The 16,608-nt window shown below is 47.1% G+C and overlaps 1 protein-coding gene across 1 annotated transcript in view; it reads right to left on the bottom strand.

Moving 5' to 3' along the window:
• Positions 1-16,608, bottom strand: part of FAT2 (FAT atypical cadherin 2) — a 44,524-nt gene that overhangs the window by 3,888 nt on the left and 24,028 nt on the right. The window contains exons 10-20 of the mRNA XM_065690782.1: positions 15,036-15,232; positions 14,255-14,408; positions 13,277-13,510; positions 12,067-12,456; positions 10,542-10,756; positions 10,139-10,276; positions 9,331-9,474; positions 8,483-8,680; positions 6,600-7,407; positions 5,699-5,844; positions 1,965-2,406 (exon numbers count right to left, since the gene is read on the bottom strand). Of these exons, the coding sequence (XP_065546854.1) occupies positions 1,965-2,406; positions 5,699-5,844; positions 6,600-7,407; positions 8,483-8,680; positions 9,331-9,474; positions 10,139-10,276; positions 10,542-10,756; positions 12,067-12,456; positions 13,277-13,510; positions 14,255-14,408; positions 15,036-15,232 (3,066 nt within the window). The remainder of the gene's footprint in view (positions 1-1,964; positions 2,407-5,698; positions 5,845-6,599; positions 7,408-8,482; positions 8,681-9,330; positions 9,475-10,138; positions 10,277-10,541; positions 10,757-12,066; positions 12,457-13,276; positions 13,511-14,254; positions 14,409-15,035; positions 15,233-16,608) is intronic.

The raw sequence follows: 16,608 nt of genomic DNA, 5'->3' as shown, positions 1-16,608 counted from the left end.
GATTCAGCTCAAAGGAAGGGGAGTCTGGCTGGCTGATTCATGGTTTCTGACTCTGCTAAATGCAATCCTCTGTACCTTATTGTTCTCTGAAACGTTTAGTCCTGTGAGCTCGCGTGGTATGAAGAGCCTGTCTCAACATGTCAGGTTTCTCTTGCCTACAGGAGGTGTCTGCTCACAGCCAGAGAGAAACCCTGCATAGCCGGGGACTCAGAGGGGGCTGCTGCTGTTTGCTGTTTAATGTAGCCCTAAGCATGGGAATGTCCCTGGCTGTGCTGAGCTCCTGCTAATTGCTCTGCTGGTGGTGCCACATGGGAAGTTCAGGGTTTCCACCTTACAGCATGCTTGAAAAGTCCTATTCATCTACAGGTTAAACATCCCTGCTTTAGAGAACAGGGTGAACACAGACCTGTTCCCCCACGTGCGTTAGCGGTTGTACAACAGGGATGTGCTGGACTTCGCCTCTGCGGCTGCTGTGCCCAAACACGTGTGTCCGTGTGCAGGGGTTCACACGTGTTGGCCCCTGTGGTCCCGAGCGCTGTGGTTGATGTGGTGCTGGTCTGGCTTTGACCCCTCCCGCACGGATGCGTTCTCATGCGGCCACGTGGCGCACCCGGGCTCTCCTGCACGGACGTGTCTTTGCCTGCGCAGATAATCCCACGCCTGAGATCCCTGCGCGGAGCTTTGCATAACCTTGTGCTGTGCGCCCGTGGTCCACAGGAGTGAGCCTGCAGTGCTCAGGGCAGGCAAGCACCTCACAGACTAAATGTCCCTTGAGCATCCCCTTCCCTGCAGCAGTGCCCTGCGTGTTTCTGCCTGGGGCCATGCCCCATGGGCTCTTTCCTGGGCAGTTGGGCCATCTGCAGAAGTTGATCAACTTGGAAGGAAACTATGTAAAGAGCACTGGATGGTTATCGGATTAATGTTGAGGGACTGATTTCCTCCTCTTCGCTCCCATTGTACACTCTCTACAAAGCAAGCAATGCTTTGACTTAGAGCAAAGTTTTCACCTCATAGGCTTTGAGCCCCTTCCATCCCAGCCAGAGGGGTTTTCAGTGAGGAGGGTCTGCAGGCTAAGGTGAGGTGTGATGCCAGCCAGGCTAACTGCTCAGTACAGATGTACCTCATGTCAAACAAGTTCACCTGAACCAGGCAGCTGCTGAGTCGACAGGGCTGGGAATCTTGTTCCCAGAGGCTGCGGGCAGAGCAGGAGGAGGTGTGCTCCCTCCTCTGTCCTCGCTTGCTCGCCAGGCAGGGTGTGGGATTTGGCAATGGACCCAAAGAGCACAGAGCTCCAGGAGGAGCTTTTGCCCCATGCAACAGCCTGGAAAACACCCCTCTGCCCCAAGGAAGGGCCAAGGTGCACACAGTATCCATCCTGATAGACCCTCTGATGCAGCTGGCTGCAGGGAGCCCCCCTAATGGGAGGAATGGGGCAGTGATGTGGCTGTCTTGGGCAGAGCCTGGTATCAAACCTCTGTTGAGCACATGCACCCTGTGTCAGCCTGAGACTCTTGGATTTGAGCTTATGGTTTTCCCATATCCCTTCCCATAGCCCTGGGGAGTCACTGACTGCAGTGGGAATAGACCAAGATCTTGTCTTACTTCTGCCCAGATACCATCACTGCATGATCCCATCTTGCCTGATTCCAGCTTTGCTAAAGGCTCCTTAAGCAAAGAGGATGCAGAGGGGTGGGTGGAATTTCTATTTGCATCTGAGTTTTTGGCAGAGCTCTGCTCTCTTAGGTCATGCACACGCCTTAGAAACACCTTCCTGCCCTCGGGGCCATGGTCCCATTGGTGAGAGCCAGGATGGTGATCCTGTATCCCCCAACTGCTGCTGCTCTGAGTCAGCTATCAATTGAGGTCCCCCTGCACCTCTGATTCTCCTTGTAATGAACAGCTTACATCTTCCCCTACCCTCACTACTTATAGCCCTCCCACTGCTGTGTGGGATGTTCACATACCTCCTCCATGAGTTTCGGAGCACATCCCATTGTTGAGGCACGGGTTGCTGCTGCAGGCACCGGTGGGGGAGCAACACTGCTTTATCCCCACCTCCTCCACGACTTCCTTCGATTGCCCTTTCCCAGGCAAGAGAACCACTTCTCTGCCATTGATTGCAACCACGTCCAGGCAGCCCCTGAACCCCCACATGATTCTCTGGGACTGGGGCGAGTGCCGGAGGCCCCCAAAAAGCAGGTCTCGTCTGCCCCGGGACACACTGCAGGTCGCTGGCAGCTGGAGAGAGGCGTTTCCAAGGCCATCAATGAGCAGGCGGACGGACGTGTTCTTCACCTCCAGGAACACCGAGTGCCACTCGCCATCGCTCACAAAACGTGAGGAGGAGAGGTTCCCGGTGTAGTTTCCCTGGCAGCTGTACCCAAGCTGAGGCACTCCATTAACCATCTGCAAAACACATCCCAAAAGCTACAGTTAGCTGTGATACAAGTACCTGTCTTCGTAGAGGCTTTCAACACTTCTGTGTTCCCCTCTCTCCCTGCCTAAGCATCGAGAGTCAAGATGAATCCCAACTTTCAGACTCCAAGAATAACCAGCTGCCCAAATCAGCCCCCTTCACTCATATTGAGCTATGTGTGGGTCAATTAAAGCCTGTTTAAGTGACTGCAACCTCCTTTACATTGCAAAACACCTTCATCTCTCCAGCACAATTTCACCCATGGTCCTTCCATGCAACCTTTGGCCTGTGTGCAAGGAGGGAAGCTGATCTTTCCAGGTAACAAGGCGCAAAGCCACGTGATCATAGTCCTGCTTACCCCTTCTCCTCCCTTCCTGAGCCTAATCAGAGCCCCAGTATTGAGACTGTTCATCGCCAGTCACAGGTGGACTCTTGTTCTGGGCCACATGGTTTTTATTCTGTTCTCACTGCCTTGTTAGTAGTGAGGAAGGTCCTGGAGCAGTTGCCCCTTTGGCATGGATGAGGGTGCTGAAAGGACATCGTTGAGGAGGAGCACTGGCAGCTGTTGCTGGAGGAAGCAAGGAAGAGTTGAGAGGCAGAGAAAGGAATTACTGTTGTACCCTGCTCCTGACCAGCATGCTGGAAAGCCAAGCCAAAGCCGCTGATAGGTATTGCAATCTTATCCTTGATCCCCAGTAGATAGGAGGGAGACAAGATGTTGAGCTGCTGAAAGTGAACCACACCACTGTCTTCTGCCTTAAACTGGGGCATCAGAAATTCTTATAAGCTGCCCAAGATTAATCTTTAAAACCCGTATGGAGGAAGAAAAAAGGAGAGGTTATGAAAGGTTTTGTTTCAGGGTGAAGTCAGGGGTAAGTCTCTCTTTCGCTTTTTTCTCCCCACTACTTTGTTGATAAAACCTCTCTCTTATAGAAGCCAAGAGAGTTTGGAGAAGGAGAAAAGAGACGGAATAAAACATTCATGGAAAACCTGCAGAGCTTGCTACGTAACATCAAGCAATTAATCCCAGGCAAAAGTTCTCCTTGGGGGTATTAGAGTCAGCGGGGAGTGGTGATGCTTGGTAGCGGCTAGAAGAGGAGGAGCGGTTATGTGCTACACTGAACTCTAGGGGAACCTACATATGATATGATGGGGCTGCTCTGGAGGAGTCAGAAGCAGAGCAGGACAACAGTTAGCTCTTAAAGAAGACCATGATATAAATAAATCTCACTTGGAGAAGAGAGCAACCATTGAAGGAAGGAAGAATTATGTGCAGCTGGCACATGCCATGGAAGAGCCCCAGGGCAACATGTGTGTAAATCTCTTTGCACAATTGGCAAGCACACCGGAGAGCTTTGTCACTTCTCTTTATCTGGAGGAACATGATTTCACTTCAGATGGGTCTGTAGATTGGGCTTATCAATTTCTGGGGCTGGGAGACAGCTGAGAACTCGATTCCCTGGAGCAAGAACTGACAGGTTGCCAAGTCTTTCCCAGCTTGCCTGGTTTGCCATCCTCTTGCTGCAATCTTATTTCTGCACATCAGGAGAGCTTAGTGATGGGGAGGGTGATGGTATGCATGCCCTTGGCAGAACTCGTCCTCTTCACCAAATCTACAAAACATCCGTTCTGATTCTGTCAAAGCTTTGGCTCCTGCCTGGAGTACTGCAGCCTACAAAGTCTTGAGGGATTCCTTCAGGATCTTTCAGGCCTGATGGTCTAGAAAAGGTTTGAACTCTGATATATTGTAAATAAAGTAAGACAGGGAAGAAATACTTCACAGGCAACTTTCTGGTGAGACTTTTCAAATTGAAAAGCTTGTGGAGACATCTGGGTACAGATCACGGACACACTGAACTCCACCAGTAATGAGTCTTTTCTCCCTTGACTCTGTGCTAGGTCTGGCTCAGTAGAGCTTGCTCCCATCTCAGCCTTTCTGAGCACCATGTGGAGTTCAGGACTCTTGCTGAACTGCTTGGTGACTCTCCTTCCCAGAGATGGGATAGGAAGCTAAAGACCCTTCTTGAGAAGTTTTTCTCATCAGCCCTTTACAATACAGCTTAAAGTCATGCTTGGATGGTACAGGATATAGGGGTGATGTTTCTCTGCTCTTGCTCTTAAGGAGTGATGGCTGTGTCTGCAGGAGCTTGCAATATGTACTGCGAGCAGGTCCCTGGGTTCAGCTGCTGTGCAGCTCCCTGTCTGTGTGAGTCCTTTATAACAGCAGAAAGAAAAGTATTTCATTCTTCTGTGAGAAGGGATGAGGGAATTCGGGGCCAGTATGAACAATTCCAGGTAGGGTACAGTGTGTATAACTCAATGTGATTAGTCTCAGAGACAAATCCCTGTAAGCTGGTAAGTATGTCCTATGACTGTGGTCTCCAGTTAGTCTGAATTTAATTGATGAGGAATATACAAAACCCCTATTCTTCAGTCATCTGCTTCTTTCCTCCTGCTGCCAAAGTGGAAGAGGGAGATGACCTTTGAAAGCTGGATAGACTCAGTGTGCAGCTGGAGGGAGGAGAGCAGACTGAAATGTTCCTGGCTCTGCAGGTGTCTTAAACAGTAAAACCACCTGAAGCAAGTGGTTGAAAAGAGTGGGGCGTTGAGAAATGACATTTCAGGCTCCTGTTTTGTCTGCTCTGTCCATTATTGTAAAAGACCTTTAATTTGAGGTCCATTTGATTAGATGCATGACCTGACTGGCATATGCTCTGATGCAGGTAAAGGCTGGTAATGATATTCCCAATCTCAGAATTCACCTGTGCCCTCCTGATCTCTACCCTGTTACCCTAAGCCTCTAGCCCAATGTGGCTGCCTCCTCTGTGTCGGATTGAACCATACTGTGGGCTTGCAGACAGTTTGTGTGTTCAGTGGGGGTTTGACTCCATTCCTAAGGTTTGGGAAGGAAGTTTGCCTTTTGCTATAGTGAAAGCAGACTGGTCTGGGAAAAATTCCACCTGGTAAATTCTTTGCCCTTAGAGGTGTGATAAGAAAGAAGGATGGAGAAGCAAACTGTAAGGAAAGACGATGATGTAGATTTATGATATCGGTGTATGCTGCCTTCACACCAGAGACTAGCACACGCATTCACAGACGTAAAAAAGATTCACTAGTTGTAGTTGCAGCAATTGCCAAACTGTGCTTGGTTCTCACTTGGTCTTCCCAAATCTCATATTTTAGCTACATGAATTAGTAAGGGTACATGTTATTGCATCATCGTTCTGCGATTCCCTTCTCTGAAAGAGTAAGGTTTCCTACACTGCACATTGCAGTACATACCTCCAAAGTGGCATGGTCAGTCCCGTTAGCGTAGAACACGACAGCGTGCAGCTGGTGGGTCTTCAGGCGAAAATGTATGTGCCAGGAGCCAATGTGCGAGTGCTGGTACCAAATGTAACTGTGGCCCCCAAACCTCACAGCTGTTCCTGTAAGGAGAATGAGTGAAAGGTCTCATCTTTGTCATGCTTTGATGCTATGCACTCTATCAAGCCTTGCCTCTTTCCCCAGCATGACATAGTAACTGTCCACGAACAGCCCCATCCACAGCAACCCATGTACTGCTGCACTGCATCTTCCACAGCTCCTATTTGGAGCTCCCTGTATTTAATCTATGTACTCAACTGTAAAACAATCCTGCAATAGCAGCCTGGCTATTTCTGTCCTATAGCACCTTCAAGGTACTCTCAGTGTGTTCTACAACACCCTTGAATTTCCTTATCCTTAATAGGTCTTTACATTATTCTATGGTATTCCCTACCATTCCTGCCTAACTAATGCTAACCTCTGTTTCTGCTCCCTCCTTTTATTTTTTGAACTATACTAGAGTGAGTATAACAAATATGCTTTGTCTGGCTTTCCTTGAATCTGTTAGTCCATGCTTTGTTGAGCCTACAACAACACAGGAGCCCAGAGATCACTGAGCTTCATTACCTGCTAGGTCTGAGTGACTTTTCCCAATGAGATAGATGCTGCTGCTATCAAATGCTACAGGAGATTAACTTAAAACAAAAATCTATATGAAACTCTCAAGCTCTAAGAGTCTAGGTTTGTCTTTGAAATTGCAGGCAGAGTTATTAGTCATTGGACAACTTGGAAAGTCCATGTGCTCTACAGTGTACTGAAGGAAAACACAATATGCCCAGGTTTATAGGGCAGGACAGCAGCAGGAAGGATTGCTCACCATTGCAAGAGCAGATTTGCTCCAAGCTGTGCCGTGGGGTGAGAACGCTGAGTCGGGCAGTGCTGTAAGTAGACATCATGCCTGGATCCAGCTGAATGGTTTCCTTGCAGACACGGTGGGCGCAGTCTGACCCATGGCACGGCACATGAATTGCTTTCTTCATCCGAAGACCAACAAGTTGGTCCATCTCCCCAGCTGACACAGTGATCTTATTAGCGAGGACCCGAGGCTCATACAAGGAGCCGTGTGGCTCTCCAACAGCCAAGAGCAGGTCCACTCCATCAGAGGTAGCTGCAGGCTGTAAGCTGGCCATGTGGATGTTCTGGCGCCGGGTGACAAGGATGTTCCCCAGAAATCTCTGCAAGTTGCGCCAATGGTCGCCCACAAACTCCTCAGGGGAGAGATGTCGGAAGTGTAGCACCACCGCCTTGTCCAAGGCCTCCTGCGTGAAGCACCACACGTGGACATTGACGCTGGTGGTGGCTGTGAACGTACCATCACTGACTGTCACGTTCAGAAGATAGTGGCCATGGGGAAGCTTGTCCCCAGCAATGATCTTCCCATCTGCAGCCCCAACAGAGAAGAGTCCCTTCTGGGGCACTTCTGCCACCAAAGTGTACACGAGCGTGTCATGGGGGTCTCGGTCCGTGGCATGGATCTTGCCCAGAACACCACCTCGGAAAGCTTCCTCGTTGGTGGTGATGAATATTTCCAGGGGAAGGGCTGAGGGGGCATACTGACTCTGCTCAGTCACTTGGATGTTTATAAACGCAGATGAGGACAGGGGAGGGATACCACTGTCGGAGACCTGTCAAGGAGAACAGAAGGATCTGTTATAGCCACATGCTGACTTACTGTCACCTCACCTGACTGAACGGGCTGATAAGGTCTTGTGAAGGAAGAGTGCCTTGCAGGTAGCAGTGGGTGGAAGCTGTCAGGCAGAGGGCTGGGAATGGAGAAGGAATGGGAAATATTGGCAGCATTCTTGGACCTCTGCCTTGAGATGGCCCCAGGGAAATTCCTTCCAGCATGAAGACTGATTGAGACCTCCTGTTAGTGGTGGGGTCACACACATTTCCGTGTGTGCTCATCGTTAGCTCAGGCACACCTGAGCAGTTCTGGTTTCCTGAGGATTAATCATCTTTAGAGACATTGCCAACCTTTGGGGATCCATCCGTAACTGAGTGTACAAAGCTACAAAGCAGTTACGCACATCAACACATTTGGTCACCTTCTGGACTATTTAAGCCCATCTCCCACCTGTGACAGTGTCTGTCTAGCATGAGTCAAGGAGCCTCAAAATAGAAAATGTGAATAATCAGATTATAGAATAAGTTTCTCCCTAATCTTAGGCAGTTGGTGGTTGAGATTTATAACACAGTAGTACCTACCTTTTAGAACAACTACTATTACTGAAGAAGTACGTATTTTACATGTTGTTATCCTTTTGTTTTGCTACTATTCTTACTGATAACACTGAAAAATAATTCCCTCTGCAACAGTAGAAATCCTCTTTGAAGAGGAATTTAAACAGCTTCTTAAATGACAGGGATAATTGGAGAAAGTTTGTAGGACCAGATCCAGGTCTCACTTTAAACTGGAAGATGCTAGAATGATGCTGGGAAAAGCATCTAAGAAAACTGACAACGTATTTCTCATTATCACATTATCTGATTTTATCAATGCAGAAGCTGCCCCCTGCTTCTTGTGGGTAAACTGTGCAGAGAAATGAGCTCTGAGGCTGGTTCCAAGCTGCATGATTTGTGCCTGGATTGGATTTCTCCAAAGCCAGTAATGTTTCCATCCAGCTGTGTGATCCTAATTTTGTTACTACTTAATCTAGCTAGGGGATCCAGATACCAGGACAGCAAAGCAGGCTCTACCTGGACTTGTAGTAGGTACTGTTCCTTTATTCTTCTGTTCAGGACAGATGACGTTACCAGCAGACCATTTTGGGTGACATCAAAAGCCTTCCCGTCATTGCCCTGGGTGATCTGGAAGGAGTATGGTGGTCCATTTTCTGGGGAGTCTCTGTCACTCATAATCAGCTCCAGGACGCTGGTACCCACTGGAGCATTCTCCTGAAACGGAGAAAGATGCTAGTGGAAGAAAGCAAGCAAAGAAAAAAGAACCCACATGGAAACAAATCCTACGCCCCATGTGCATTTCTGTCTTACACACAGACTTGAGACTCTTGCCAGCAATGGCAGAGACATGATGTTGGCAAGGAACTGCCTCTCATAGCATTACCTATGTGGCAGCTAAGCATAGACAGTTGAACTGATGCCCTTTCTTTCCCCTTGAGTCATGCCAGCACAAGTACAGATGAAAGCATGTTTTGTCTTCCTTTCTGAGTACATATAGTTACTTTGAGTTAAAGTGACAACTGGGCTGCATCTAGCAGACATGATGGTGCTTGACCATGTGCTTGGGCCTGCTCTTTATGTTGTGGTGTAGACATGGTCAATTGCAAGGGAGAAAGGGGCTGCAGATCAGGCTTGGAAAGCATGAAAACCTCTGCACTGAAAGGACAGGAAGTGTCTGAAACTACTGGAAAGAGAAAACGGCATCTGTTGGCAGAATACCTGCCCCTGCAGATGCTACCACTTCTTTGTGGCAATAAGCACAACACAACAGCATGCTTTATCACTGTCTCACCCCTCTGCAGCCCACGCAGGAGTGCCTTACTGCCCTGAGGTGGACTGGGAAAACAAACCACCTCCTGGCTTACCTGCACCACCACACTGTAGTTGAGCTGGAAGAACCGGGGAGGGTTGTCGTTGACATCAGACACATGGACACGCACAGCAGCATCGCTGAACTGGGCAGGGTGGCCGTTATCCATGGCTCGAACGGTCAGGGAATAACTGGGGATCTGGAGGATTTGTAGTGCATGATTACTTGGAGAAATGGAGGAATGGTGTTTTTTTATGCTGATTTACTCTGCTGCAGCTTGTGAAATGCTTGAGGCCATGCATTGCACCATGACAATAGCTTTGCCCTTGGCTAAGGCTCTGTATCCATAAATCTCAAAGCACTTTGGAAAAGAAAATCAGCCTCACCGTAGTTTTGCAGAGAAGTGAAACAACTTGCCAAAGATGGATGAGACCAAGCTGGGTAAACATCTGTCAATAGTGGTTTGAACTGCTACTGTTTTATGAATGAGAGATTGTCCAGATGGCCTTTCCATCTCTTACCCATACCTGTTTTCTGTAATGCGCTGATGCAGAGAAGTAGAAACCAACCATGTTGGTTTCCAGTTTGGGGCTGACTCTCACCCAACCAGCTTGAAGTACCAGTGGAGCAAACCAAAGCCCAGAGTTGTGACCACTGAAGGCTGTATTGCCTTCCCCAAAGCCCAGCCTTCCTACAGCAGTATCTATGAGTCTAGAAAATGAACGAATGAAATGCTTGCCTTCTGCTTACAGTATTACGAATAGATCATTCAGAAAACAGGAGGTAACTGAATACACTTTGCTCCCTCAGTCTGTTGGGGCACATCTGTTTTAGCCTTCCTCTTCCCATTCTGTTGAACTCACCTCCTCTCTGTCCAGATGCTTGGCGATGCTGATTTGCCCGCTTTTGGGTTGAATGGAAAAGTGTCCCAGGGGGTTCCCTTCCACAATTGAGTATGTGATCTGATTGTTCATTGCTCCATCCAGGTCATCAGCTGACACCTGTTAAGAGAAAAAAAGCTAGGATCCTTGGCCAAATAAGTCCTTGCCACAGAGGGATGGGAGTAGGACCCCCCTTGTCATTTAAGGATGTTGGTTTGAGTTTGTCTCAATTGAAGAGGAAGAAGGAAGGTGGTTTACGTAAGTGTTATTCATTAGGTTTTTTTTCAAGAATAAACTCAGCTACAACAAGGAAAAGTAAAGTGCAAAAGAAGAGTAAATAATGCATAGCACAAGTAAAACAACAGGTAAAGCTTCGTGATCATACTGTGAGGATGATTTCTCCAACTGCAACGTCCTCCCGGATATCAGCAAAGTAAGGGTCTTGAATGAACTCTGGTGCATGGTCATTGATGTCGGTTATGTTGATCACCACCATGGTCACATCGCTGAGAGAAGCTGAGCCCTTCCTTGTGCCCTCAATGGATAAGTAATACTCATGACTTGCTTCAAAGTCCAAGCTCCCATTTATGTATAAGGCACCTGTGTGGGCAGATGGAAAGAAAAGGACAGAAGATACTTTGAATGAGGAGCTGGAATTGGAATTGAATTGGAATACTGGAGATATATTGAGATGAATGTCAAACTGCCAGCTGAGAAGGTGATGCCTAACTTTGACCTCTTCTGGTTAAGTCAGAATACTGACGGTCATGGCATCCCACAATACAAACCCTAATTGAACTGATTCTGTCATAACCTGCCTCACTCTGGTATCAAGTGAAAGAAACTTTAATTCTGGAATGTCTACAAAAATCTGGATTGGAAGAGATCTGGGACAAGATAGGGAGACAGTCCAACAGTGCTACTGAAAGCTGTGACCAAGGCAGTAGTAGACAATCACTCTACTGTGTCATAGGTAGGATGAAAAGTTGTGCGATGTAGATGCAGAGTTGTACAGGAGAAAAAGGCGTGGAATGAGATGCTGTGATTTGTGAGGCTAGAGATGCAGCATTGAAAGAAGGTTGAAATGAAGAAGAACATGTACTGAAGATGTAAAGCAGAAGTGATAAAAAAGAAGCAGGTGACAGAATGTTAGTGTGCGTTTTGATGCTTTCCTGGGTTCAGCACTGAAACTGTCACAAAACTATTCTCTGGAAAAGATACTGTTCTGTGTCTTGTAAGATGTACAAACTAATAAGAAGATTGGTGTGGAAATATTAGCAAGAACCTTGGGGGCAAAAAAGCTGAGGAAGGTGCCATGGAAGAGGATGTTGCAGCCAAGGGCAGAGGGCCATTGATGATGCAGCCAAGGACTTGTTTCAGGGAGCTAACATGGGCCTATAGATAACAGTTCTTGTCAGACTGCTGTGCAAACAGAGCAGTGCTTTATTTGGCTAGTAAACCTGGCTCAGCACCTGCCTGTGATTAACAGGTTGGGATTATCCACATTCATTGAGCACTACCTCATAATGCTGCCTGTTAACCCGGGCTACAGGTTCCTTGTGGGACCAAGATGGAGAGGCTTTAAAATGAAATCACCTTCTCCTACATTTTGAAGTGGAAAATTTTCCCTGTCTGGTTCTCCACGTATTCCTCATTCCCACGCACCTGTTTCGTGTTCCAGACATATAACAAGACTCTTTCCATTAATTTCAGTAAGATTTGGATCACTCCTTAAGTGACTTAGCTGACAAAATTTAGAGTAGAAGACTGTATTCCCTACCCTTGTGGTGGGCAGAGGCAGAGAAGAGCAGACTTGCAAGTCAAATGGAGAGGAGCCAGAGAAGACACATACAAAGACAGCCTTTGATGTTGGGTCAACCTGGACCTGCTTAGGCATGAGATTGTCTTACCTGTGTTTGAGTTGAGCTGGAACTTCCCATGATCATTGCCATTCACAATTTCATACTTGATCTCTGTGTTTTCTGCATTGTCCCTTGTCAAGGCTGACAAATTGAGCACCTCTGTACCCACAGCCACGTCTTCTTTTACCATGGCCACGTATTCAGGGGCCAGGAAAACAGGCAGATACTCATTTAGATCCACAACGGAGACAGTGACAGTGCCAAGAGCAGAGAGGGGCTCCGGGGTGCCCCGGTCGGTAGCACAGACTGTCAGCTCAAACGCTGAGTGCTGCGAATCCTTCAGCGGCTTTTCCAGACGGATCACCCCCGTGGTTTCCTCAATTGAAAAGTGCCCATTGGCAGAATCAGACAGAGAATAGACCACCTCAGCATTGAGACCTGGAAGCATAGGGGACAGGCTGCATTAATGCATGGGTAGGAATGCTGATGGGTTTATATATTTGTTTTTAATCTATTAGGACTATGTGCACTTAATGGCCTTAAATTCCTAGGGAAAACGGAGGCTGTATGAACATCACGTTTGTCCCTGTCCGCTTGTAGGTTCAGACATCTAGCCACCCTGACCATAACCCATCAGTATCGTCCATCTGCATTTCATGGTGCTTCCCATTTTTAATTCCCTTGATTTTAAACATAATTTCCTTGATTTTTAACATAATTTCCCTTCATATCTGCTTCCAAAGCAGATAAATAGGATCTTGCTTCTCTGTCACTGTGAAGTCAGTCTCTGCTGGAGAGGTTTACTGAAAGTTTCTTTTTTAGGAGCCTTACCTATGATTCTGAGAATCCTTTTATCTTCACGAGGACCTCTCCATCCATATCATTTACATTATTCAGATTTAAAGCTCCTTTTTCCTTATGATGCTCATTCTCAATCTCCATCATTACTAAAGCTTCTGTCCATTTTGGGTTCCAGACAAATTGTGTGTGACAGTTTGCAATGTGGATCAGTTACAGTCACTGAGTATGTGCTCAGTCTGTCTTTGCATGTTTCTACAGATACTGTACTACCTACAGGGTCACAGAAATGCTGATGCCAGCCTGCTATTCAAGAACACGTCAGCAGTGAGATCCAGGCACATCTTCGCCAAGATTCAGTCATCTATGCCCATCGCTGTAGCCCTTCCCTAGGTTTCAAAAGTTTCTATTCAGGATGAAAGATGAACTCTCCTAAAAAGTAAATCCCATTCTGACTCACCTTCATCAAGGTCTCTGGCAGCAACCACGGCGATGGGTGTCTTTGTTGTGGTGTTGTCAAAAACAGCCACAGCACAATGACTAGGGAAGAATTTTGGTGCATTGTCGTTCGTGTCCTCTACAATCAGTGTTATATCTGCCTGGCAGGAACGGCCTCCACCATCAGTTGCTTTGGCAACAAGATGGTACACAGGTTTCTGTTCACGATCGAGAGGTGCAGATGTGGTCAGCTCCCCTGTTGGAAAGAATAGGAGATGGTCTTGTCTCCTGCAACTGCAGCCGCAGCCTAGGAGAGCTCAGAGAGGTTCAAGCACGCTGCCTCCCTGGCTGAACCGTGGGAGACAACAGGCAGTGTTTGAACACCGTTTGCAATCCAGCTAATAGCAGTGATGTGTCCACACCACGTTGCTTGGGGCTGTTCTCGGATCACTGCCAGCCACTGCCCTGGCAGAGCTTGGCATGAGGAGTCCTGAAAGTTGGGCTGAGCTTCATGCGAGAGATGTCATCTTGGGATAAAAGTGCTCCTATATAAATTGTACTTCTAAATGCCTTTATAAACCCCACTGCACTAAGCTTTCTGCAATGAAATGAACCCCAAGTGATCTCTAGAATGATCATCATGTCTCTTTGGGCAAATATACTGTCCAAGAACTGATAAAATGTTTCTTAGAGTTCAGAACTTGTGCCTTTGGCTCAAGCCAAATACTTGCTGATCTCTCCTCCTTGAGACCTGGCTGTTAGCAATAGTGTCGGCCCTTCATTTTAACAGTGCCAATATTTGTAAGAAAGCCAGCAGGAAGATGCAGAGCTCCCTCTCCTCTATACCATATTGCAAGAAACCTGCCTGTTTGCCATTCCATCCTAGCTTGGGAGACCTGGAACGAACAGTCCTTTTGTCTGCTCAAGAGGAGGTAAGTGTTGAGCCAGTCTTGGGAGTGGGTGAGGAAGAGGATAAAAGCACCCTTTGCCCTGCTCTCACCTGTATGTGGGCCCAGCCGGAACTCCTCTGCACCAGGGCCATGGAGGCTGTACGTTATCTGGGCATTGCTGCCGACGTCGGGGTCAGTTGCTGATATCTTCAAAATGAAAAGACCCGGCACAGCATCTTCAGAGACTTTCCCAGTGTAGAATATCTGGTAAGGACAAAGCTGTCATTGGCTTCTGAGCCATCTCCAAAACACCTTCATCCCATATAGGGGGGAACAGACTAGCAGCAGCTTTGCAGAGAAGGATGAACCATGTGGTTCATAGGGGAACACAATGTGCCTCACTGCTGGCTGCTGGGGTGTGGACCTGGACCAGTGAGCTCATTTCACACAAGCCTTTGAATCTCCTTTGGGAAGTAACCACATCTGTTCTTTCTCACCATGGGTAACATCCATACCAGCGATCAGCTCTCTACAGTAACAAAACTCCTGATGGGAATCTCTCAGCTAAGCAGGATATAAAACTCAGTAATTTACATGCCCCTACCCAGGAGGCTTCCTGGCATTGTTTATCTCCAAAAAATTACCCTTCATAATGCTTGGGTGCTCACTTACTGCTGGCAAACATGCTTGGAGGCTAGATTTAATGTTCTCACTTGACATGCAGCTTAATTAAAATTGCTAAGTATAATCAAAGCAACAGGATCGTGTGAGAAGAATTATGACAAGCCAAACCCTCTTAACATGCTCTTATTGTTCTTTCTTCCTTGCTACTGTGTTCTCTCCTTCCCAGACCCTCCCCCTGTGCCCCCAGTGTCCCAGGACATGTCTTACCTGGCCACACTCAGGGCTGTTGTCATTGATATCCAGAACAAAAATTTCTACTTCAGTGGTAGCCTGAAATTTCCCATCAGAGGCCATAACCTTGAGGAGGTATTTCTCTGTGTCTTCTCTGTCCAGAGGCTTTTTGGAAGAAATTGTCCATTCTCCCTCAATTTGGTTAACTGTGAACTGCCCCAGTACATCTCCGTCTAGAAGGAGACAAGAGGGAAGGAAGAGAGGTGTTTGAAGTGCTGAAAATCAGAAGCGGTAAGGAAAGGGGATATAGATGTGTCCACTACCGGTCCCTTAGGAGATGCTGAGGGCTTGCAGTGGCGACACAGCATGGGCACTGGTGTTGTATCAGGCTGGTGAGGAACATTTGGTCTTCCTCGTGGCACAGCTGAGAAATACCCTGCCTGTTTCTGTTATTCACTATCTGCATATTACACTGGAAGGAGGAAACAACTCCTGATGTAAAAATGTCTCTGTAATGCTCTGCACACCTGCATATTCATTGCTTCAAAACCACATTGTCTCACCTTCCTAAAGAGTGTCAGTCTTTCTTGGTGCATGCTCCTAAAGGGATCTGGGAGTTGCAAATACCCTGCAGACTTTGGTTGAATCTTACTGTTATAGTACTGTGTATAGTTGTACTTCCTTTTAACCTACAGATGTATTTAATATATAGCTATGCTTTCTGGGGCTACTTTTTCATTCTGTAACAGCCAAATGATGAGAGACAGGGAAATCCAGACTTAGGCAGGCTCTCTGGTCCACCAGATTCAAGCTGCTCCTACTTATGTGACACAGAAATGATTTTAAATGGGTAGATGTTGGTTCTGGAGAATCCTTCTCTTCTGGCAAGGCTCTGGTGTCCTCTGCTGAACTCATGCCATTGCACAGAAGGAGGGAGCACATTAGGTGATGGGAGGCAACAAAGGGAGTTGGCTGCAGGGCTTGTTTGTGTTAGACTCTGGAGGGCCTTGTACATCAGGGTAAATTAAATTCACCCTCTTTCTGCTTTCATTTACACTGTGGTGATGAGGTGGTGAAACTGGAGGCACAATGAGACCTCTGCTAGCTCTTCTTCTGATGCTGGGACACTCCAGCCTATGCTCAGATTTAGTTTCTGTGTATTTGAAATCAATGCATATGAACAACAGGGAGCTAGGCTCTTTGTTCACCATGTCCTTTCTTTTGCTGCTGTGCTATACTGCAGTTGTATTTATATGCTTATGGGTAGAGTCTGACCTGTGCTTGTAAGTACCTAGTAGAGGGAGCACATGGTATTCACCACTAACATAAGCGTGCATTCTCTCAGGTTTAAAGTAATTGGAAGTTACTACTACTTGTAAGATGGCAGAAATGCAAATACATAAATGGATTGAATATTTCCCCCCAAAGGCCTGTAAATAGCTAGGCATGCCATAAACCAACTGAAAGTACCAGCATTCTTCCTCTGTTTTGGATGGTTACAGTAATAGATAACAGGTTGCAGCATGATCTGGCTAAATGCGTTGACCCTGAAGGGTCCATATTTGAGTCTGAAAGAACATTTTAATTTGAAATATCTGTTTCAGGTCTG

This window comes from Lathamus discolor, chromosome 10, assembly GCF_037157495.1.
Source record: "Lathamus discolor isolate bLatDis1 chromosome 10, bLatDis1.hap1, whole genome shotgun sequence".
In the NCBI taxonomy this organism is placed as follows: Eukaryota; Metazoa; Chordata; class Aves; order Psittaciformes; family Psittacidae; genus Lathamus; species Lathamus discolor.
The sequence above is the reverse complement of the archived record's forward strand: the minus strand, read 5'-3'. Positions and strand labels throughout refer to the sequence as shown.